This window comes from Nicotiana tabacum, chromosome 4, assembly GCF_000715075.1.
Source record: "Nicotiana tabacum cultivar K326 chromosome 4, ASM71507v2, whole genome shotgun sequence".
Classification (NCBI taxonomy): Eukaryota; Viridiplantae; Streptophyta; class Magnoliopsida; order Solanales; family Solanaceae; genus Nicotiana; species Nicotiana tabacum.
The window spans coordinates 67,120,928-67,146,023 of NC_134083.1; the positions used below are offsets into that span (position 1 = coordinate 67,120,928).

A 25,096-nucleotide genomic window follows, 5' to 3' on the forward strand; every position below is an offset into this window, starting at 1 on the left:
TAAAACCTTCATACATTATTCTTTGGGACTTCATACCTTCATCTTCAATCCTTATACATTTCCTTCGAACCTTCATCCCATACCTTCATACCTCCATACCATCTTCAAATCTTCATATTTTTCCTCAAGCCTTCATATTTTTCAGATTGTAATGGGGAAAATCTCCAAATCAGTGCCTCAACAGGCTGCTCCTTCATCTTCCCACCCGGCCGCAGATGCTGAGGTGACTGTCCCCGAAGTGGCTCAGGAGCCTCCCATGAAGAGCTTCATACCCGGGGGCTGCTCTAGCAAGGACAACTTCAAGGTCGAGAAGGCCTCTTGTCAACAAGATCAAGGTGAGGGAGCATGGAAATACATATGCTCCGTCACCAAAGAAACTCTATATTTAGTCTGACCGGACTGTAAATGGGAGGACGTAGTCATTCGAGGGCCCAATGACAATACTACCACTCACGTGAAGGGGTATTTGAATGTTTACACTTACCCTTTCACGCTCGCCCCGGTGGACCTCATGATCCTTGCTTTTCGCAAAAGGTACGAGGTGTGCCTTGGGCAAATCCACCCATCCTTCTGGAGGATCGTAATCCTCTTACGCCACTTTGTGAATAATACCGAAGCCCTTCAGTTTACCCTTGACCATCTACTCTACCTATATAGTCCCCGAATCTTCTGAGAAGGGATGATCAAGCTCGTTCGCCGAGCAAGCAAGGCTTCTTTATCGAGCATCGACGAGGATCGAGACCGATGCTGGCAAGAGAGGTTCGTTCAGGTGAGAACCGAAGACCTGATCCCTCCCGAGTTTCTGTCGTTCCCCAAGGAGTGGAACACATCCCCTAAGTATTGTCTTTTTTGAGTATTTATTTCTTTTTACTCTCTCTCTCTCTCTCTCTCTCTCTCTCTCTCTCTCTCTCTCTCATTACATGTGTTTGTGATCGTGCAGCTATTGCCCAAGTTCCTAATGCAATCCCCCGATTCAAGGAGTGGATCAAGGGGATCTTCAAGCAGATGTCATACTCTGAGCGTGCAAGGCGCAAGCTTTCGAAGGGCCAATGGGAGGCCCTTTCCCATGGTGAGATTCTTCCCTGAATAATTATCATCATGTTTCTATCTTACACAGTACTAACTTTTTCCCCTTTTTTACAGTTTTGCCTAAGACCACCAAACTTAGGCCGTTGAGTGAGGATGAGGGTTCGTCCTTGCTTGCCGATCTCTTCGTTTTAGGGAAGCATGGGGCTATCGCGAAGGAGGAGAAGAAGAAGAGTAAGAGGAAGTCCTCGGGCTCCCCCGATGCCGAGGCAAAGAAATAGAAAAAAGTGACCATGCTTGTCTGGAAGCTCAAGAAGAGCACTAAGTCCAGGGGATTGGACACCGATCTTCTCTACCGGATCAGGGATGAGCTCGAAGATGATGACCTTTTAGTCGCTCATCAACCCTTAATGAGGGTGAGCAGGCGACGACCAAGAAAGATGACCTTGGGGTTGATCCCCCTCTAACCTGGGAACCAGAGAGCGACGGAGGCAGTGGCCCCCCAAGAAGTCGCTCCTGTTCCGAAGGAGTCTATCGGTGTCATTGACATTATAGAAAATCCCTCCTATACCGAGTCCATGCTTAAAGAGTCCCAAGCGGGCAAAGAGAAGTTAGGCGAGGTGGCGCATGGCCTAAACGACACCCCCATCTCGTTCTTCGACGGCATGGATATGGCTGCACTGGAGGATTTTTCTGGGCTTGGTCACCTGGAGAGGATGTGCCCTCGAGAACAGGCAAGGCCGAGTTCGATCCAGAAACTAGTAAAGCAATTTCCCGCTACGAGCATGGACCCCGAGTGCAAGAGAACGGTCATTCTTATAATCTCAGAGGATTCCTGGGTCCTTTCCGCTCCTATGGGTATATCTAGCTACCGTCGATTCCTAGTGAACGAGGAGGACCACGCAAAGATGAACGAGGTGGGCACGTTGAGCCTCTTCAACGAGGCAGAATAGGCGCTGAACCGGGTAAGGCGTCAGCCCTTTGTATCCCTTTATGAATCTTACTTTGGTCTTTGATGTCCTATATTAACTTCATTTCTTTTCAGGCTTTAGTGTTTCACCATGCAAGCTTCCTCTGATACCGCTTGGAGATTAGCCAGCTTGAGTTCGAGCTGAAAGAGCAGGTTTGGAAGTAGGACATGTACAAGGCTCTTAGTGAGAAGCAGGACAAAGCCCTCAAAGACCTCCCGACTCTACAGTAGGAGTTGGAACTTGACCCTAAAGTGGGAACCCGCTGACCTGGTTGAGAAGGTAAAGATCTTTGAGGCTAAAAATGAACAGCTAGTCGTGGCGACTAATAACACAACCTCGCTTGTCCAACAGAAAATAGACCAGATCAACCAGCTTCGGGCCGAGATGGACGAGGTCAAGGCCACAACCGAAGTGTGGAAGGGTAAGATGGATCTGTTAGATTTGGAGAAAGAAGCTATGAAAGCGGAGCTGGCATCGGTCGAGAACCAACTTCAGGTAGCAAAAGACAAAGCCAATAAGTGGTCTCGACTGAACAATGATATCTGGGCACAGCTGAGCTTGGTCGTCACAGAACGAGATGCTCTCGGACAAGAATATGTGGTACTGAGGTCCAAATTGGATGCAAACTTTGCTGATGCCGAGGAAATGGTGGCCCAGTACAAGGCTGATGTGGAGGCAGCCGAGACCCGCTTAAAGACAAAGACTGAATACATAAAGCGATTGTCCCGGAGAGAGACCCTATAAGAAATCTATGCTCGAGGTTTTGACCTATCGGCTAAGATTGAAGAAGCTAGGAGGATCGAGGCCCAGGCAAAGGAACTCTACGAGCCTGAGTGTCCCGGGGACTCTAACGGTTCTGGCGACGAGTCAGGCCCTGGTGAAGACCAGGAGTAGATGCCTTAGTATTTTTCCAGTCTTTCATTTTTTCTTATGTATTTGTTTTTGTTTATTTCGAGGCTATTCTATTTCGCCTTTGTAAATATATTTTGGAATATATAAAAAATTCCCTTTCTGGTAATAACGTGTCTTTATTTTTCCAGCATCTTCTTGCAATTTCTATTTATGTATTGTTTTTTATGCTTTAGCATAGAATAAGATTTAGTTCTGGGTCATTCGCTTTATGGAGGTTCGAATGAAGCCCGACTTTGATGCAACTTTGATTGCTTGTGGCTTCGAACCCTCGGTGATACATGAGGTTTTCAAGATGCTTAAGTGTTTTTAGACGATATTTTTGCCGAGGATAACCTTTTAGTAGGTTTCGAATTTTCGTAAGGGCCTTACTTTCTGGTTTCGGACTTTGAACGTCTCCGAACCGTTTTTAAGGTAGCCATAGCCTTTTATATTTAGGCACCGCCTAATAGGTTTGGTGCCTCCGAGATTCGGTAGCCCAGGTCGTCTGACCTTTCATCGGGCGGCAATCCCCGAGTAGGGGTAGCCCGTAGGCTCGATAGTCCCCGAGTAGGGGTAGCCCATGGGCTTTTAGGATCTGGGATCAAAGAAGCAATAACGCGTAGTGACAAAGTGTAAGGGAAGTGGAAATTTCTTTCATTTCGGTGTACACAAGGTACATGATTAAAAGCGCATAAAAACTTGTGCCATGGCTAGAGTGGACTATGTGGGCACGATTCATACAACCATTTGGCCCTTACAATGAATCTTGACTACCAAGCCTTAGCTTTTAGCACATAAAAGTTTCTTTTCCCTTGCTAAAGACCTTAATCCGAGGGTAATGGCCCCCAGTATTCGAGGTCAAACTCGTGAGGGCTCGGATACTGTTGATATGAAGCAAACGATCATTGACATAGATTTCAAACCGGTCTTCTAATCTAAGTTAGCACGTTTTACTGTTGCCTCATTAAAAACCTTTCCGAAAAACCCACTTCGGGACAAAACCGGTTCAAGAAAAAAAGAGTGCAATACGTGTTTTCAGACCTAACAGCCACATCCATCCTTGTTCGATTACCTGCATACGTTAGTCCGATTTATAACATGATTAAAATTTAATTAAGTTCGTACCTTAGTAGTAGTACCACTTTAAGTGTGTCACGTTCCAATTGTTTGGTAGTTGTACGCCGTTTCCCACTTCGAGTTTATACGAGGATTTTCCCGGTTATTTCGACAACTCGATATGGTCCTTCCCAATTAGGTCCCAGATTTCCTTCGTTCGGGTTCCTGATGTGTAATGTTACTTTCCTCAGTACCAAGTCCCCGACTTAAAAGTGTCGGAGGCTAGTTTTTCGGTTGTAATACCTTTCTATTCGCTGCTTCTGGGTGGCCAACAGGACCAGGGCGGCTCCCGCCTTTCATCCAATAGTTCCAAGCTCATGATCATTGCCTCGTCGTTTGGATCTTTGGTCGCATACTGGAACCTGAGGCTCGGCTATCCCACCTTGACTGGTATCAAGACTTCAGCTCCGTAGACCAAGAAAAATGGGGTGGCCCCAGTACTAGATTTCAAAGACGTATGGTATGCCCACAAAACTTCGGGCAGGATCTTCTTCCATTTCCCTTTCGCACCAGTCAACCTCTTTTTTAGGTTTTGAAGTATGGTCTTATTTGTTGACTCTGCCTGCTCGTTCCCACTAGGGTGATAAGGCGTTGATAAAATCTTCTTGATCTTGTGATCATCGAAAAGTTTAATCACCTTGCTACCGACAAATTGCTTCCTATTGTCGCAAACGATCTCGGCGGTATCCCAAATTGACATATTATGTGGTACCAGAAGAAGTCGATGACTTCTTTCTTCCGTACCTTTTTGTATGCTTGAGCCTCGACCCATATGAAAAAATAGTCGGTCATGAAATCATTGAATTGAACTTTATCGGGGACCCATGACAGGGGACCGACGATGTCCATTCCCCACTTCATAAATGGCCACAAGGACAAAACTAAGTGGAGCATTTCTCCCGATTGATGGATCATCAGGGAGTGTCTTTGGCAATCATCGCATTTCCGTATGCAATCCTTTGCATCTTTCTCCATTTTAGTACAGTAATAGTTGGCCCTAATTAGTTTCCGAACCAAAGATTTTGCCCCCAAATGATTCCCACAAGTGCCTTCATGAACATCTCTTATGGCGTATTCGGTCTCTCCCGGTCCCAAGCATCGAGCTAGCAGGTCATCGAAGGTTCTCCTGAACAATGCCCCTTCGACCAAGCTAAATCTGGCAGCCTTGGTGTGCAAGGCTCTCTACTATTTGGGATCCAAAGGCAATTTTCTGGTCTTCAAGTAGTCTATGTATTTGTTCCTCCAATCCCAAGTTAAACTTGTTGAGTTTACTTCGGCGTGGACCTCTTCTCTCACCAACTTCATTAGCTGCACTACTATTCCCGAACTAAATTCATCAGCATCGACCGACGACCCCAAGTTATCCAGTACATCGACCTCGCTATTCTAATCTCGGGGTACATGTTGCAGGGTCTACTCCCTGAATTGATATAGGGTTACCTGCAATTTGTCCAAGTACCTACGCATCTGTTGTTCTTTTACTTTGAATGTCTCATTAACTTGATTTACCACAAGGAGGGAGTCGCACTTAGCTTCGATCACCTCGTCCATAAGGCTTTTATCCAATTTTATACCATATTCCTCCCGAACTAAGACTTCACTTATCGCCACCTCGGAAATCGCCAAGTAGAGGTACATCTGTTTGCCTGCCTTTGGAGTGTGCAACATGGACGGACTCGATAGGTACTGTTTGAGTTCTTCTAAATCTTGCTGATATTCCGGGGTCCAAAAAAAGTTATGCTTCTTCTTTAACAATGAGAAGAATCGATGTCTTTTGTCTGAGGACCTCGAGATCAACCGTCCCAGGGCGGCTATACGCCCGGTCAATCTTTGAATAGCCTTGACTTGTCCACCACGATGATTTCCTCTATGGCTTTGATTTTGTCGGGGTTGATCTCGATCCCTCGATTGGATACCATGAACCCGAGGAATTTTCCCGGTCCGTACCCGAATGCGCACTTCTCCGGGTTCAGCTTCATATTGTATTTCTTCAGTATGTCGAAGGTCTCCTGCAGATGTTTCAAATGGTCCTATGCTCGCAGAGACTTGACTAACATGTCGTCAATATAAAGTTCTATTGATTTTCCTATTTGTTCTTCGAATATCCAGTTTACTAAGCGTCAATAGGTGGCACTGGTGTTCTTTAACCCAACGGCATTACATTATAATAGTAGGTGCCAAATTTAGTGATGAAAGAGGTCTTTTCTTGATCATTCGGGTCCATCCGAATTTGGTTGTACACGAAATAGGCATCGAGAAAGCTGAGCATCTCATGCCCGGCCGTCGCGTCGATCATCCGATCGATGTTAGGCAAAGGGAAAAATCTATATGGCATGCCTTGTTTAGATCTTTGTAATCTACATACATTCTTAGCTTATTCCCTTTTTTAGGTACTACCACTACATTATCTAGCCATTCCAGGTATTTAACTTTCCAGATGGATCTTATTTTAAGGAGTTTGGATACCTCGTCCTTGACGAACGCATGCTTGACCTCGGACTGCGATCTCCTCTTTTGCTTAACCGGATCGAACTTCGGGTCCAAACTTAGCTTATGAGTGGTTACCTCCAATGGTATTCTTGTTATGTCAAGATGGGACCAAACAAAACAATCTATGTTAGCTTTAAGAAAATCAATGAGTTTTTTCCTAAGCTCGGGGGTTAACACAGTGCCTAGGTATACCTTTCGATCTGGTAGGTGTTTGATTAATATGACTTGCTCCAACTCTGACCATCGATTTGGTGGCGTCAGTGTCATCACGAGCTTTGAATGATCTCGGGACTCCATATTCATCCTCCTCATCTATTCCTCGTTCCTCCGGTTCGACCGAGATCGGCATCAGTGATTGCTATTTAGTTTCTCCCTTGGTCGGCTTCGTGTTTCTTGACATCGAAACTGCAGGCACAAGGATTACTTCGTTGACTACAAACATATCTTTTGCAGTCGGTTGCTCTCCTTAGACCGTCTTGACTCCTCCCGGTGTAGAGAATTTCAACGCCTGGTGCAAGGTCGAGGGTACCGCCCTCATGTTGTGAACCCACGGTCTTTCGAATAGAGTATTATACGTCATGTCCCCTTCGATCACGTAGAACTTTGTCTCTTGGATCATCCCGGCGGTGTTCACCGGCAGGGTTATCTCCCCTTTAGTGGTTTTGCATGCCATGTTAAATCCGCTCAACACCCAGACTGCAGGCACTATTTGGTCCTGTAATCCCAATTGCTCTATGACCCTTGATATAATGATGTTGGCCGAGCTACCTGGATCAATCAATGCATATTTAACTCAAGATTTATTGATAAGTACGGATATTACCATTGCGTCATTATGAGGTTGCATGATGCCCTCGGCATCCTCGTCACTGAACAAAAAGGTTCCCTCCAGGACATAATCTCGGGTGCATTTTTCCGTCGTGATAGACACTTTGGTGTGCTTTATCATTGGTCCTTGGGGGACATCGACCCCTCCGATGATCATGTTGATGACGTGCTGAGGCTCCTCTTGTTCGACCTGTTTGTTCCTGTTCCTAAAGTGGTTTTTGGCCCGATCACTTAGAAACTCTCGGAGGTGCCCGTTGTTGAATAATCGGGAGACTTCTTCTCTCAATTGTCAGAAATCCTCTGTCCTGTGACCATAAGCGTCATGATACTTACACATCAAGTTAGGATCTCTTTGAGTAGGGTCAGACTGCAATAGTCGGGGCCACTTGGTCTCTTTGATATGCCAAATGGCTGACACAATGTTGGAAGCATCAACGTTGAAGTTATACTCTAATAACCTCGGTGCTTCCCTACCCCAGCCTGTTGAAACCATTTTTATTCATCAGACCTCGGCTATTGGGTCTTTGATCGCTTCTCTTCCCGTTCCTTGTGGGATGATGCCCGGACCCATTTCCCCCTCTTTTCGTATTGTATGGTTGGTACTAATCCCAGACCGGTCTTGGCTCATGATCAATGTCTCTCTTAGACCTTTCGTCGGCCTTGATGTGATAAATAGACCTCGAAGGGGCTCCGAGTTTGTCATCCTCGACCCTGATCTTCAACTGGTACCCGTTGTGGACGTCGGCCCAAGTTACTGACAGATACTCTACCAAATTTTGTTTTAGCTGCTGTGAAGCCAATGAGCTTCGAGGGTTAAGCCCATGAGTAAATGACTGAACGCCCCATCATCTGCAACCGGATGCAGGTCCATCTGTTCCATCTAGAATCTTGATAAAAACTCCCTAAGCATCTCGTTATCTCTTTGTTTAACCTTGAAAAGGTCCTACTTTCTAGTCTCGACCTTGATGGACCTGGCATGGGCCTTCACGAAAGCATCTGCAAGTATAGCAAACGAGTCAATAGAATTTGGAGGTAAGTTGCGATACCATATCATCGCTCATTTGGACAAAGTCTCCCCAAATTTCTTTAGTTACACTAACTCGATTGCATCATCTTCCAAGTCGTTCCCTTTGATGGCACATGTATAGTGCTCCCAGAATTTGATCAACCCTGGAACTGTATGTGTAACGACCCGGCCAGACTTTTTGAGAGTAATAGCCTCGATCCCCTATTAACTGTTTCCCCCTTATCTTTTCTGCTTATGTGACTTGCCGGGAGGTCTTGTATTTGGTTTCGGAGTGATTTGGGACACTTAGTCCCAAAAATGGAAGATTAAGTCTTAGGATTTTGACCATAGTCGGAACAGTATGAAGATAACTCCGGAATGGAGTTCCGTCGGTTCCGTTAGCTCCGTTGGGTGATTTTGGACTTAGGGGCGTATCCGAATTATGTTTTGGAGGTTTGTAGCTGATTTAGGCTTGAAATGGCGAAAGTCGAATTTTTGGAGATTTTGATCGGTAGTGGACTTTTTGATATCGGGGTCGGAATTTGATTCTGGAAGTTGGAGTAGGTTCGTAATGTTTAATATGACTTGTGTACAAAATTTGAGGTCAATCGGACGTGATTTGATAGGTTTCGTCATCGGTTGTAGAAGTTTGAAGTTTCAAAGTTCATTAAGTTGAATTGGAGGGTGATTCGTGTTTTTAGCGTTGTTTGATGTGATTTGAGGGCTCGACTAAGTCCGTATGGTGATTTAGGACTAGTTGGTATGTTTGGTTGAGGTCCTGGGGGCCTCGAGTGTGTTTCGGATGCTTAACGGATTGAGTATTGGACTTATGCAATAGTTAAAGCTATTTGAGTTCTGGTGTTTTCGCATCTGCGGTGGGGAGACCGCGGGTGCGGGATCGCACGTGCGGAGTGAAGGGCGTAGGTGCGCTTTTGGTCAAGAAGGTCTGTGAGCGTAGGTACGAGTAGCGCAGATGCGAAGTGATGGCCGCAAGGGCGGTATAGGCGGCCTGGGCAAGGGTTGCAAATGCGAAAGTCAAACCGCAGAAGCGGGCTCGCAGGTGCGGCCCAAAGCTCGCAGATGCGATCCCAGTCATTTAAGCTATTTTCGCACCTGCGATGACTTTTCCTCAGGTGCAGTACCGCAAGTGCGGGTGAAGGCTCGCAGAAGCGAGTTTGCTGGGCAGAAAATAGGATTTCGAGGGTCGATTTCCCATTTTGATTTTGGGACTTTTAGAGCTCGGATTGGGCGATTATTTGGCATTTTTAAGAGAAAACTTTTGGGTAACGATTCTTAACTCATTTATGGTTATATTCCACTAACCTATGGTTGATTTCATCATTTAATTTTGGATTTGGGTTGAAATTTTGGGGAATATGGGAAGAAGTTCTTCAACTAAGATTTTGGGTTTTGATTGAGATTTTGACATTGGATTTGGATAATATTGGTACGAGTGAACTCATGGGTGAATGGGTGTTCATATTTTGTGACTTTTACCCGATTCCGAGACGTGAGCCCGGGGAGATGTTTTGGGGAGATTTTCTAATTTCCTGCTTTAGCTTTGATTTTATTTAATTAGATTAATTTCTTATAGTTGTATTTATGGTAAGTAATTGATTTTGGCTAGATTTGGGCCATTCGGAGTCGGATATTCGTGGAAAAGGCATTGTTATCGATTGATTGTGCTTGGTTCGAGGTAAGTGACTTGCCTAACCTTGTGTGGGAGAAATCCCCTTAGGATTTGGTACTGTTGTGATATATGAGCGTTGTGTACGTGAGGTGACGAGTACGTACACGGGCTATTTGTTGTAAAAACCCGATTTATTTTACTGAATAGTAATCTGTTTTTCTTTAATTTGAGTTATAGCGTTTAAATGATTATTAGTCTGTTTTTCCTTTGAACTATGTGAAGCATGCCTAGTTGATTTCCTGCTTTTCCTTGTTCTTTATCACTATAACTGTAGAAATCGTGTCGTTAACTGTTGTATTTATCGGTTTCAGCTGTGTATTTACTTTTGAGACTACGAGGCAGTTCCTCGGGAGTTCTCCCTGCATATTTACTTTTGAGACTACGAGGAGGTACCTCGGGAGTTCTCCCTGCACATTTACTTTTGAGACTACGAGGCGGTACCTCGGGAGATCTTATTTACTTTTGGGACTACGAGACGGTATCTCGGGAGCACCCCTTTTGTTATCACATTGTTTGTGTGTTGTTATTCATCTATGAATTCTTTCTGTTAAATTCTCTATTTTACTTCATTTTATTATATCATCTGTCTTGTTATTATATCCCAGTAGGGCCCGGACCTGACCTCGTCACTACTCTACCGAGGTTAGGCTTGGCACTTACTGGGTACCGTTGTGGTGTACTCATGCTACTCTTCTGCACATGTTTTGTGTGCAGATCCAGGTACTCTTATCAGCCCCGCTACTAGCTGAGAGTGCTTGCTGATGTACGGAGACTTCAAGGTACATCTGCCGCGTCCGCAGACCTCGGACTCCCCCTCTATTCTCTCCTATGTCATTTACCTTCCGTATTTCTTTTATTAGACTCTGGTGTATAGAGATACTAGTTTTCCTTCTGTAGCTTATGACTTACGATGTTTCGGGTTTTTGGGAGAATGTGTATTATAGAGTATTGGTTATTGTACATGCCGAGCAGCATTGTTACTACTTATTCAGTTATCCATTGCTGTTAGTTGCCAAGTTTTACTTTAGTATAGTTATATTCGCAATTTGTTAGGCTTACCTAGTCGTGGAGACTAGGTGCCATCACAACGTTATACGAAGGGAGTTTGGGTCATGACAAGTTGGTATCAGAGCTCTAGGTTCATAGGTGTCGTGAGTCACAAGCCGGTTTAATAAGGTCTCGCGGATCGGTACGGAGATGTCCGTACTTATCTTCGGGAGGCTATGAAACTGTTAGGAAAAATTGTACTTCTTTGATTCCTTGTCATGTGAAATTTGTTGACATCAAAAATTCTAAACTTATGGATTCTATTCTCTCACAGATGGTGAAGACACGTACAGGAGGATCTGATGACCAGGCATCCGCGCCCCATGCTAGAGCCGCGAGAGGTCGGGGCCGGGGTAGAGGCCGAGGACGTCCACACGGTGCAGCTAGAGCACCCGCACGAGCTGCTACAGAGGATCCCCCAGTAGCTCCAGTTAGAGGGCAGTCACCTGAGGTGCCTATTGCTGCACCAGCTCTCCAGGAGATTCTAGCCCAGTTTCTAAGCATGTTCAGCTCCTTAGCTCAGGCCGATTGATTTCACTTGCTCTTGCCACATCTCAAGGCAGGGGAGGAGCACATACTCCCGTCGACAGTACTCCAGAGCAACGGGCTCAGGTCGACCAGGCCCCAGAGTTCATTCCTATATAGCCGGTAGCTCCGGTTCAGCACGAGACTAGGACAGCCGCTTCTGAGGCGGAGCAGCTCAGACTTGAGAGGTACAAGAAGTACCACCCACCTACCTTCAATGGATTGGCTACAGATGATGCTCAGGGTTTTCTAGAGGAGTGTCATCGTATTCTCCGTACTATGGGCGTAGCGGAGATAAGTGGGGTTTCTTTTACCACCTTCCAGCTTAGAGGAGCATCCTATCAGTGGTGGCGTGCTTATGAGTTGAGTAGTCCGGACGAGGTATCCTCACTTACATGGACTCAGTTCTCGGACATGTTTTTGGGATAGTATGTCCTTCAGAGCCTCAGAGACGCATGGCGCGCAGAGTTTGAGCAGCTGCGCCGGGGTGCTACGACTGTGTCAGAGTATGCAGTTCATTTCAGTGATTTGGCCCGACATGCACCGACCTTGGTTGCCATAGTTCGAGAAAGGGTTCGTTAGTTTATTGAGGGACTCCACCCCAGTATCTGAATTAGTATGGCCAGGGAGTTGGAGATGGATATTTCTTATCAGCAGGTTGTGAGTATTGCTAGGAAATTGGAGGGCATGCTTGCCCGAGATAGAGAGGAGAGGGAGGCCAAGAGGTCTCTAGAGTCTGGCACTTACAGCGATACTCGTGCCCCAACTGCAGTTAGCCATGGTAGGGGCTATGAGAGTCACCCCGTCCATTCAGCACTTCCAGCCGCCAGTGGTATTCCGGCCCCATCTTCTCCCCAGAAGCCTTATTATGCACCACCAGTATCTAGTGTGCCTCCTGCCCGGGGTGCTTTTAGCGGCCAGTCCAGCAGCCCTGGCCCGAGTGAGTCACAGCAGCCACGCCCTCCGAGGGGTTGTTTTGAGTGTGGCAATACTCGCCATATGGTGAGTGATTGCCCCAGACTTAGGAGGGGTGCACCTTCGCAGACTTATCAGCCACCACATGTTCCACCAGTCCTCAGGCTATGATTCCAGCACCAGCTACTGCCCCACCTACTCAGCCAGCTCGAGGTGGAGGTTGGGGAGGTCGAGGTCGCCCTAGAGGGGAAGGCTAGGCCAGATATTATGCTCTTTCGGCTTGTACAGAGGCAGTTGCTTCTGACTCTATCATTACAGGTATTGTTCCGGTCTGTCATAGAGATGCGCCAGTATTATTTGACCCATGCTTTACATATTCCTATGTGTCCTCTTATTTTGCCCCGTATTTGGGCGTATCTCGGGATTTTTTGAGTTCCCCTGTTTATATGTCTACTCATGTGGGAGATTCTCTTGTTGTGGACCACGTTTATCAGTCATGTTTGATTGCTCTTAGTAGTTTTGAGACCAGAGCCGATTTATTATTGTTCAGTATGGTAGACTTTGATGTTATATTGGGCATGGATTGGTTGTTGCCCCATTATGTTGTTCTTGATTGTCACGGTAAGACCGTGACGCTGGCTATGCCAGGATTATCGTGATTAGAGTGGAGAGGCACCTTAGAGTATACTCCCAGCAGAGTTATTTCATTTCTTAAAGCTCAATGAATGGTTGAGAAAGGGTGTGATGCGTATCTAGCTTATGTGAGAGATGTCAGTATTAATACCCCTACAGTTGAGTCAGATCCAGTAGTGAGGGACTTTCCAGTTGTGTTTCTAGCTGATCTTCCAAGCATGCCGCCCAATAGAGATATTGATTTTGGCATTGATTTGTTGCCGGGCACTCAGCCCATCTCTATTCCTTCATATCGTATGGATCCTCCTGAATTGAAGGAGTTGAAGGAGCAGTTACAGGAGTTGCTTGATAAGGGCTTCATTCAGCCTAGTGTGTCACCTTGGGGTGCTTCTGTCTTGTTTGTGAAGAAATAGGATGGTTCTATGCGTATGTGCGTTGATTATCGCCGGTTGAACAAAGTTACAGTAAAGAACAAGTATCATTTGCCTCGTATTGATGACCCATTTGATCAGTTACAGGGTGCCAGAGTATTTTCCAAGATTGACTTACGTTCAGGCTATCATCAGTTGAAGATTCGGGAGCCAGATATCCCGAAGACTGCTTTCAGGACTCGGTATGGTCACTACGAGTTTCTTGTGATATCATTTGGGCTGACCAATGCCCCAGCAACATTTATGCACTTGATGTACAGTGTGTTCCGACCCTATCTTGACTCATTCATCATTGTGTTTATTGACGACATTCTGGTGTACTCCCGGACTCGGGAGGATCACGAGCAGCACCTGATGACTGTGCTTTAGACCCTGAGAGAAAAGAAATTATATGCAAAATTTTCAAAGTGTGAGTTCTGGCTAGACTCAGTGGCATTCTTGGGTCATGTAGTATCGAGTGATGGGATCCAGGTGGATCTGAAGAATGTGGAAGCAGTACAGAGTTGGCCTAGACCGTCATCAGCTACGGAGATCCAGAGTTTTCTTGGTTTGGCGGGGTATTACCATCATTTTGTAGAGGGATTCTCATCTATTGCAGCACCTAGGACCGGACTCGGGAGGATCACGAGCAGCACCTGATGACTGTGCTTTAGACCCTGAGAGAAAAGAAATTATATGCAAAATTTTCAAAGTGTGAGTTCTGGCTAGACTCAGTGGCATTCTTGGGTCATGTAGTATCGAGTGATGGGATCCAGGTGGATCCGAAGAATGTGGAAGCAGTACAGAGTTGGCCTAGACTGTCATCAGCTACGGAGATCCGGAGTTTTCTTGGTTTGGCGTGGTATTACCATCATTTTGTAGAGGGATTCTCATCTATTGCAGCACCTATGACCGGGCTGACCCAGAAGGGTGCTCCATTTAGGTGGACAGAGGAGTGTGAGGAGAGCTTTCAGAAGCTCAAGACAGTTTTGACTACAGCCCCAGTATTGGTATTTCCTACAGGTTCGGGGTCTTATACTGTATATTGTGATGCATCGCAGATTGGTCTCGGTGCAGTGTTGATACAGGACGGTAGGGTGATTGCCTACGCGTCTAGAAAGTTGAAGGTGCATGAAAAGAACTATCATGTCCACGACCTTGAGTTAACAGCTATTGTTTATGCCTTGAAGATTTGGCGGCACTAATTGTACGGTGTCCCTTGTGAGATTTACACCGATCACCGGAGTTTGCAGAATCTGTTCAAACAGAAGGATCTTAACTTGCGTCAGTGGAGGTGGTTGGAACTACTTAAGGACTATGATATCATCATTTTATACCATCCTGGGAAAGCCAATGTGCTGGCCGATGCTTTGAGTCGTCACGCAGAGAGTTTGGGGAGTTTAGCATATCTACTAGTAGAAGAGAGGCCATTGGCGTTGGATGTTCAGGCCTTATCCAGCCAGTTTGTGAGATTGGATATTTTTTAGCCGAGTCGAGTATTGTCTTGTGTGGTCTCTCGGTCTTTTTTTTATGATCATATCAGGGAGCATCAGTATGATAACCCTCATCTGCTTGTCCTTAAGGGCATGGTTTAGCACAGTGATGCTAAGGAGGTCATTATTGGAGATGATGGTGCATTGAGGATGCAGGGCAGGCTATATGTGCTCAATGTAGATGGGTTGCGTGAGTTGATTCTCCAGGAGGCTCACAGCTCGCGGTACTCCATTCATTCGGGTGCCGCAAAGATATACCAGGACTTGAGGCAACATTACTGGTGGAGGAGGATGAAGAAGGATATAGTGGAGTTTGTGGCTCGGTGTCTAAATTGCCAGTAGGTTAAGTATGAGCATCAGCGACCAGGTGGATTGCTTCAGAAGATAGAGATTCTGGAGTGGAAATGGGAGCGGATCACTATGGATTTTGTTGTTGGACTCCCACGGACTCAGCGGAAGTTTGACGCAGTTTGGGTGATTGTGGATAGGCTGACCAAGTCAGCTCATTTCATTCTTGTGACGACTACCTATTCTTCCGAGCAGTGGGCTCGAATTTATATCCGTGAGATTTTCAGGCTTCATGGCGTACCGGTATCTATCATCTCTGACCGGGGTACGCAGTTTAAATCACGGTTCTGGAGGGCTGTAAAACAGGAGTTGGGTACTCGGGTTGAGTTGAGCACAGTATTTCATCCTCAGACGGACGGCTAGTCCGAGCGCACTATTCAGATACTGGAGGATATGCTCCGTGCGTGTGTGATAGATTTTGGAGGTTCTTGGGATCCGTTCTTGCCACTTGCGGAGTTTTCCTACAACAACAGTTATCAATCGAGCATCCAGATGGCACCGTATGAGGCTCTGTATGGTAGGCGGTGTCGGTCTCCGGTGGGTTAGTTCGAGCCGGGCGAGGCTAGATTATTGGGTATAGACTTGGTTCAGGATGCTTTGGAAAAGGTTAAGGTGATTCAGGATCGACTTCACACAGCCCAGTCCATACAGAAGAGTTATGTGGATCGGAAGGTTCGCGATGTTGCATTCATGGTTGGAGAGCGGGTCTTGCTCCGGGTTTCGTCTATGAAGGGCGTTATGAGGTTTGGAAAGAAGGGCAAGTTGAGCCTAAGGTTTATCAGCCCATTTGAGGTGTTGCGACGTGTTGGGGAGGTTGTTTATGAGCTTGCCTTGCCTCCCAGTCTTGCAGAGGTTCATCCGGTATTCCATGTTTCTATGCTCCGGAAGTATCACGGTGATCCGTCTCATGTGTTGAATTTCAGCTCAGTCCAGTTGGACAAGGATCTATTTTATGTTGAGGAGCCAGTGGCTATTTTGGACATGCAGGTTCGAAAGCTGAGGTCAAAGAACATTGCTTCCGTGAAGGTTCGGTGGAGGGGTCAATCGGTCGAGGAGGCGACTTGGGAGACCGAGTAGGATATGCGCAACCGTTATCCTCATCTTTTCACCACTTCAGGTATGTCTTTATGCTCGTTCGAAGACGAACGATTGTTTTAAGAGGGGGAGGATGTAACGACCCGGCCGGTCGTTTTGAGAGTAATAGCCCTGATCCCCTATTAACTGCTTTCCCCGTATCTTTTCTACTTATGTGACTTGCCCAAAGCTTGCGTATGCGGTCCCAGCCATTTACGTCATTTTCGCGCATGCGATGAATTTTCCACGGGTGCGGATGAAGGCTCGCAAAGGCGAGTTTGCTAGGCAGAAAATAGGATTTCGAGGGTCGATTTCCCATTTTGATTTTGGGACTTTTAGAGCTCGGATTGGGTGATTGTTTGAGGGATTTTCAGAGAAAACTTTGGGGTAACGATTCTTAACTCATTTATGGTTATATTCCACTAATCTATGGTTGATTTCATCATTTAATTTTGGATTTGGGTTGAAATTTTAGGGAATATGGGAAGAAGTTCTTCAACTAAGATTTTGGGTTTTGATTGAGATTTTGACATCGGATTTGGATAATTTTGGTACGAGTGAACTCATGGGTGAATGCGTGTTCATATTTTGTGATTTTTACCCGATTCCGAGACGTGAGCCCGGGGAGACGTTTTGGGTCGATTTTCTAATTTTCTACTTTAGCTTTGATTTCATTTAATTAGATTAATTTCTTATAGTTGTATTTATGGTAAGTAATTGATTTTGGCTAGATTTGGGCCATTCGGAGTCGGATATTCGTGAAAAAGGCATTGTTATCGATTGATTGTGCTTGGTTCGAGGTAAGTGGCTTGCCTAACCTTGTGTGGGGGAAATCCCCTTAGGATTTGGTACTGTTGTGATATATGAGTGTCGTGTACGTGAGGTGACGAGTACGTACACGGGCTATTTGTTGTAAAAACCCGATTTATTTTACTGAATAGTAATCTGTTTTTCTTTAATTTGAGTTATAGCGTTTAAATGATTATTAGTCTGTTTTTCCTTTGAACTATGTGAAGCATGCCTAGTTGATTTCCTGCTTTTCCTTGTTCTTTATCACTATAACTGTAGAAATCGTGTCGTTAACTGTTGTATTTATCGGTTTGAGCTTTGTGTTTACTTTTGAGACTACGAGGCGGTTCCTCAGGAGTTCCCCCTGCATATTTACTTTTGAGACTACGAGGAGGTACCTCGGGAGTTCTCCCTGCACATTTACTTTTGAGACTACGAGGCGGTACCTCGGGAGATCTTATTTACTTTTGGGACTACGAGACGGTATCTCGGGAGCGCCCCTTTTGTTATCACATTGTTTGTGTGTTGTTATTCCTCTATGAATTCTTTCTGTTAAATTTTCTATTTTACTTCATTTTATTATATCATCTGTCTTGTTATTATATCCCAGTAGGGCCCGGACCTGACCTCGTCACTACTCTACCGAGGTTAGGCTTGGCACTTACTGGGTACCGTTGTGGTGTACTCATGCTACTCTTCTGCACATATTTTGTGTGCAGATCCAGGTACTTCTTATCAGCCCCGCTACTAGCTGAGAGTGCTTGCTGCTGTACGGAGACTTCAAGGTACATCTGTCGCGTCCGCAGATATCGGAGTCCCCCTCTATTCTCTCCAATGTCATTTACCTTCCGTACTTCTTTTATTAGACTCTGGTGTATAGATATACTAGTTTTCCTTCTTTAGCTTGTGACTTACGATGTTCCGAGTTTTGGGGAGATTGTGTATTATAGAGTATTTGTTATTGTACATGTCGAACGGCATTGTTACTAGTTATCCAGTTATCCACTGTAGTTAGTTGCCAAGTTTTACTTTAGTATTGTTATTTCCGCAATTTGTTAGGCTTACCTAGTCGTAGAGACTAGGTGCCGTCACGATGTTATACGGAGAGAGTTTGGGTCGTGACAGTGTGTTTCCACCTTCTTGTCATTGGCCTAAATTCTCTTCTCACCTGATTCCACCCGCTTCATTAGTGCTTCTAGCATTTTCATTATCTCGGGATTGACCCCGGGATCGGCTTCTCCCGATCTCTTGGTGATTTGCTCGTTTCTTCAGGTGCTTTCCCGGGATTGTTCGGGCTTGACCCTGTTGGGGGCGTGGCTTTGATTCTGCAACTGCGCTATTGTTGCCTATTGAGCCTGCAATATTTTAAAGATTAGCCGTAGGCTTACCCCATCACCTTCGCCTTTGGACGCTTCATGAGCTACCGGTCGGTGTCCCCCCGCGAACACTATTTTTAGGATCGATTGGCAAATTGGCGTCGATGGCTATTTGTAAGTTAGCATTGACCGGATCGGCAACTGGGACACCGTTGGGATCAGCGGGAGGCATTTCGTTGCTAGGCACCAAATTATTATTCCCATCATGATGGCCAGACTCAGCGTCAATGTTCAAGTGAACAGAATGAGAGTTCGACATTTCTGAACTAACCTGAAATTAAAACTTTAAAAAACAAGCGTAAAATATGGTGTGTTATGGAGATTCGTATCAAATCACCACTATTATCCTTTCGCCAAATTGTTTACCCTAAAATAGGATAACAATTAAATTTATACGCGGTTTTAAGGATATGTGGATTGATTCAACACAAATAATCAGGAATACTAGAGAAACGAGTTAAGATAAAATGAATGATCAAACCAGTCGTAATGTCACAGCCCGGCCCGAGCCTACGTTGAACAATAGTTTTGCCCTCGATCGGACCCTAGGTGCGATCGCAATTGCGAATGAAGAGCAAACAGTTAAGTAAGAACTGTCTCAATAGCTAGAAAGTAGAAAATGAATTTGTATTGCCTTGATTTATGTGTTACAATGTGCCTGCAAAAAAAGAAAATCTCCTCTCTATGTAGTAGGAGAGTTTCATTCCTTGTACAAGTCTAAAAAGGGTAAAAATCTTCCTTGCTCGTTAATTACTGATTCGTAACCGACATCGAGCGAGATCCGCGCCGTGATATCCGATCAGTTACGAATATCACAGCCCCTTATCCATCGTGCATAACCGTTTACCGTGTTTTCCGAGGTTTTAGAACTTGTTTAGGGTCCGGGGAGTGTCGCTTTATCATGCCCAATGACGACACATCGTTCTTCTTTCAGGGGTCTCGGTACGAAGTGTTTCCGGACTCGATTTTAGTCTCATGTGTCCATGCCGTTCTTCCATTTTCTCTAGCGGAAAATCGGAGTATGCTCTATCCCTGATTTTACCCGTATACAACTTCCCTTATATTTTTTGTTTTGAATCCTTCAGAATGTTTGACAATAATACATTTTTGTACAACTTTTACAATAATAGAGAACCTAAATATATTAAACAATTCAAATTTTAAATAATAATTAGACATTTGTGGTGTTAACTAAGCTAACTTTTCAGCTGCATTATGGTGTTTCTGTACTTACTACCAATAAAATATAATAGAATAAAATTTAACATACTAAACTTCCATCAAATACGTTAATGTAAATGGATAGCGAGACACTAGTTTTGTTCTTTTTACGAGAAATATGCAAAGTACCAACCATGTGAACTCTTGTTGCTTCTATATTTGTCCTCTAGAAACCAAACTATGAAATTATAGAAAAGGAGAAATACACTGGGACTACACGATAATAATATACGCGAGATACTTCCCAATTCTCTGAACAAGAACAGAACCTCAGAAAATGTTATGTAGGTTCTAGCTGAAGTTCTGTGATGACAATTTTTTAGTGTTTCAGTAGTTCAGTTAAACCTTCTGTTCTTTCTCTACGCTGTATTTTTGAAAAAGTATCGAGAAACGGAGGACATTGTGGCGTGGACTGCTCCTCCTCCTTCTTCTTGTTTTTTTTTGTGGGTAGAAAAGATTATTTTGTTAATATACTATAGAAACTTAAGTACTACGTGGCTTGTTCCTTCTAGGATATACAATTCCAATAGAGTCACTTACAAAAGATACTGGTATATACGTAAGGTGGAGAATCAAAATACACTGTTAAGCTATCAAAGAAATTCAGTATTACTATGTTTCCATAATTTTTGCTCAATTTGCTTAGTAAAAAGTTCTGTGGTAGCCACTTTCGTATTCATTCAAATAACAAAATGGGAGGAAAAAGGTATAGTTCCGGGTAATTTGCCAATAGCGCAAGGGGTTAGTGACAATCATATCCCTCTAAATTCAATTTTATTGTTTTAATTTGATTGCCGAAAATATAAGGAGAAAAGCTTTGATACAAGTTGGAGAACATCTCCCTAACGGCCCAAACAGCAAAAACAAATTGACCATTGGAGACCAGTTGGAAATCCTCTATAAAGATAAAGATGGCAAGTGAAACGTAAAACGTGATCCAAACCTTTTCCCAGTTCCATTTATTGCTCGGCACTATATTCAGTTTCCTCGCCTTATGCACAGTAGCAGCGGAGGAAATAAATGGCGTGTTATATTTCAAATTAAACAGATACATTATATATTCAGTTTCAGATTTTAAACAGCCTCTTGGTAAGGAAAAGAACTGAGTAAGGACCCAATTCAATTTATTCGCCTCTAGGAAAAACTAGAAAACACAGTGGAACACAACACCAATAGGTACAGGAAACCACATGTCCATTTGCCCGCTTGTCCATGAGTTTCACAGTTCAGTGGATTACTTACAAAACAACAGAACCCCAAACTAGCTGGAGTGAAGCACAACAGATATACTACAACTAAATATGTGTGATTACAAAACACAGAATAGGCAAAATACAACTTTCCTAGAAATAAGCTTAGGTTTGAAGACACCACAACAAAAAGAAAATTAAGCGAAAATGCAAAGCAGAAGAAGTCAAGGAATCATGGTTGTACAACTTCAATTTTGCAAACATCCTGATCATGTACCCCTTCCAACTACAGCACCTCCATCCACAGCAGAATTTGTTCCTAAATCCCAAAATGAAAAATCAACTCAATAAGCACTAAATTAAATATTGTTAATAGATGTGGGAAAACTACAACAAACATCTGATACATTTTGCTTACCATTTGTGGACGTCTGTGTTTCACCACCTTTCCCAAGCCACGTAGTTACAACATCTTTAAGCCTATCCACTGCACCCTGTCCAAAGCCTTCGCCAACTTGTGTTTCTCCAGAAGCACCATCTTCTTCTTTCTTTGCGTCTTCAATAGGACCTAATCGCCTCTCCACTTCCTCCGATTCCGTTACCTTCCCAATTAGCTTTTCCTCCCCTGTTTCCTCTGTTTTCTCCTTCTGTCTTGAAAGTGAACCTGAAATCACCTCAGACAGCGCCTTGTCCTCCTCTCCAGGCTTAAATTTCTCGGCCAAATACTCCTTCATTGAAACTCCTTTATCGGTAGCTTTAGTCTTGTCTTCATGCTCTGCATCAACTCCTCCCCTGCTTTCATGTCCTGTTACTCCAGTTGCTGTGCCCTGAACTTTTGCCATGACTGTGGTGCCAGCACCCGCCACTTTTTCATAAACAGGAGCAAGTTTTTCTGCCACTGTGCTCACAGCTTTTTGTGCTAATTCAGCTGCTGAGTTTGTTTTTGCTTTATCTTCATCACTTCCGGTTGCATGTGACTTGCTAGATTCCTCCTCTGTGCCACCATAGCCAAGCTTGGAGGCAACAACATTCTTAGCTGCAACTGCCTTATCAGCAATTGCTGATGTGGCGGATGAAATTTTCTCTGTATAGCTACCTGGTTTTCCAGTTAGTGTGTCCTGAGGTGAATCTTCTGGCTTGCTAGGATTCATGCTTTTAGGAAGTGATTCAGTCTGTTTAGGAACTGAGAGAAAATCAGTAGGTGCTTCCTGTGGTGCAAATTGATCATGTGATCCTGTATATAGGCTGTGTTCTGTTCCTCGATCAAATTTCGTTTCCCCTGCTCCTAGCTCTGGCCTTATTTGTTCAGTCCGTTGGTTTAGTGTTGTTTCTGGAGCATCGTGCACACCCATGTTCTCGAATGATCGAACAAGTGGACTAACTCCTGCCTCCTCATTATCTGTTACAAATGCATCATATAACGTCTTTTCAATTTTCAATCAAAACATGTTCCATCTATTTTACTATAGCAATTTAAGAGACGTGACACTTACTGGCACCTGTTGGATCAGCGACTTTACTCTGATAGTTGGTTGGATTCGGGCTCAACTCGGGACGGCCTTTAGGGGCGTGAGGATCCTCCTCTATGCCTGTTGGTACTCCAATTTTGTGCCCCAGAAGTCCTTGATCTTCTAATTTCCCATGGGCAGTAACATAATCAATGTCCATAGTCGCATGTGTATCAGCAGCAGCATGTGGCCTATGCATAGGATTCTCTAGACCTGTTGGTGCTCCAACATTTTCATGCTTCTCACAAGTCTCAGAAAAAGGTGGTGTGTATCTCTCTTCTCGGAAGTGGGGGGTGTAACGATCTTCTAAGCCTGTTTGTGCTCCAATTTTATGCCCCTGCAGTCCTTGGTGTTCTTGTTTTCCATGGGCAGTAACATGATCAGTGCCCTTAGTCTGATAAGTCTCAGCAAAAGGTGGTCTATGCCTCTCTTCAGGGAAGTGAGCTTCCTCCATAGATGGTGGCCTTGCAAATTCGTCTTGCCTCTGCAAAACTGGCCTATGCACCTCTTCTTTTTTCATTGTCGCATCGTAACGATCCTCCTTTGGGCTAGTTGGATTCTCTAAATTGACCATTGGCCCAACATCCTCTTTTCGAATATCTTTACTCCTAATAGCGTCTGACCAATGAATTGCAAGAAACTCAGTGTCATTAAGTCAGGAAGCAAATAATTTTATGTGCTAAAAAATTTTTTTTTTTTTTGGGAGGGGGGTGAAACGTACAGGGTCCACCATGAACTTCTGCACCTTCCTCCATTTCTTCATCGTCAGTTCCATCTTCTTCTTCTTCCTCGTGTTCACCTTGCAGTGGATGATGCTCGTGCTCGTGCTCATGTTCGTGATCGTGTCCAAGACCATGCTTAAGAGTATCCTTGATCTTTTTTGCTTTTGCCTTAACCTTCTTAAGTACTGATTTCTTATGATGATGTTGTTCACCTTCATCATGAACTTGACCCTGGCCTTCCCCTTCAATCATAAAAACAATTTCAAGTCAGACAATCAAGAAACAGGGCATATAAACATACACTTCCTCTAATTTTTCGTTGAGAATTTCTCACCTAAGTGCAACCCGGTATCCTGGGGATGGTGCAGTTGCGCCTCCATAATCAAAGCTGAAAAAACAGTGAAGTTTGATCAGATAATTTACGATTTTCCCTTGTTCTTTTTTTTTTTTTTTTTTTTGTTGGGGATTTCTGACACAAGTGCCGTACAAATAGTTTTAGTTTTAACAAAAGAAAGAAAGAAAGCAGATAGCTGTTTTGAGAGAAGACAAAAGACGAGAATGGTTTATAGAGGGAAAAATTGAACCAATTGGCCACCTTTGCATGGCAGTGGCGTTCTGTGAGAGACACACGTTGTTACTCGACGCAGCACGTCTCTGTTGTAGGACGCGTGGTACGGCCTTTATGGGAAACTACTGTGGACGTGGCCTTCTTAACTGACGTGATTGGCCCTCAGAATATAAACTGCAATATATGAATGTCGGCACTTCTTATCTTTCCAACATCTTTCTATTTCCTTATCTTTCAAGATCTTATGACCGTAAAATTGTCTAACTTGCTAAAACCGATCCATTACTCGTGTTAGAGCAATTTCAATCCTTAATAATTGAACTGCCTTAAAATAACTGGATTCTTTCCCAACTGATAGCGTAGTAGTAGTTTTTTTCTTCAAAGTTTTAGACGATTGTTCAATAATCAAACACTATTACAAATTCAAACAATAGTGTCGTCCAGGGGAGAAGAAAACAATACTGTCGCGATTTTTAAAAGTCTAATGATCTTATGTATGGTATTATAAGATGACAACTTATACTTCTAAACATCGAAGTAGTAATATGGTTGACATATGTAACACACGGTCTTATAAGGCTATATAATGTACTACTTGCTTGAAAAAAGAACGTCATTGATAGCCTGTTTGCTTTTCACCATGCCAAAAGTATTTATTTTTTAAAAAAAATATTTCTTTCCTCAATTTGAGGTATTTGGCCAAATTTTTTTTGAGGAAAAAAATACTTTTGGCTAGAAGCAGAAGCAGTTTTGAAAAAGTAGAAAAAGTAGCTTCTTTCCAGAATCACAAGGAGAAGCAGTTTTGACTTTTCTTCCTTCCAAAAATACCCTTTGCAAAATATTATATATACCAAAATAACCTTACTTAGTTTAAACTATTAAGTAGAGTTGTGCGTAATTTGATAAATATCGAATTACCGTACCGAAATTGAAAATTTTGGTATTCGGTACGGTATTTGGTTTAAGTTTTAAACAAAAATTAGTATTAGGTGTGGTATTTGATATTTTAAAATAAAATACCGAAATACCGATATCGTACCGAAATATATATTATATTGCACAATACACATTTTATTAATTATAACTTAAATATATGAAATTTAAAATTTTACTTTCCTTTATTCTCTAAGTTCGTCAATTAACTCTAAGCAAGTAAAAAGATATTTCTCTAAATTTTCTCTCTCTAGGTTGGTATTTGCTGGTTTTGGATAAAATTTTTGTCAACAGACGTTTTTAGTTTTGTACTTTTGAGTACTTTA

At 43.8% G+C, this 25,096-nt stretch overlaps 1 protein-coding gene across 2 annotated transcripts; it reads right to left on the bottom strand.

Annotated features, from left to right (window-relative positions):
* Positions 1-21,028: 21,028 nt before the first annotated feature.
* LOC107782725 (low-temperature-induced 65 kDa protein) lies at positions 21,029-23,806 on the bottom strand. 2 transcript variants are annotated; one of them, XM_016603655.2, is made up of 5 exons: positions 23,604-23,806; positions 23,269-23,511; positions 22,533-23,165; positions 21,458-22,438; positions 21,029-21,358 (listed from the first exon to the last, which is right to left on the bottom strand). In XM_016603655.2, the coding sequence occupies exons 1-5, from the start codon at positions 23,647-23,649 to the stop codon at positions 21,309-21,311; spliced, it is 1,953 nt and encodes a 650-aa protein (XP_016459141.1). In that variant the 5' UTR covers positions 23,650-23,806; the 3' UTR covers positions 21,029-21,308. The 2 variants fall into 2 exon arrangements, with proteins under 2 accessions (XP_016459141.1, XP_016459142.1); XM_016603656.2 differs by having other exon boundaries at positions 21,066-21,358; positions 22,539-23,165; positions 23,604-23,803.
* Between the last annotated feature and the right edge of the window lie 1,290 nt (positions 23,807-25,096).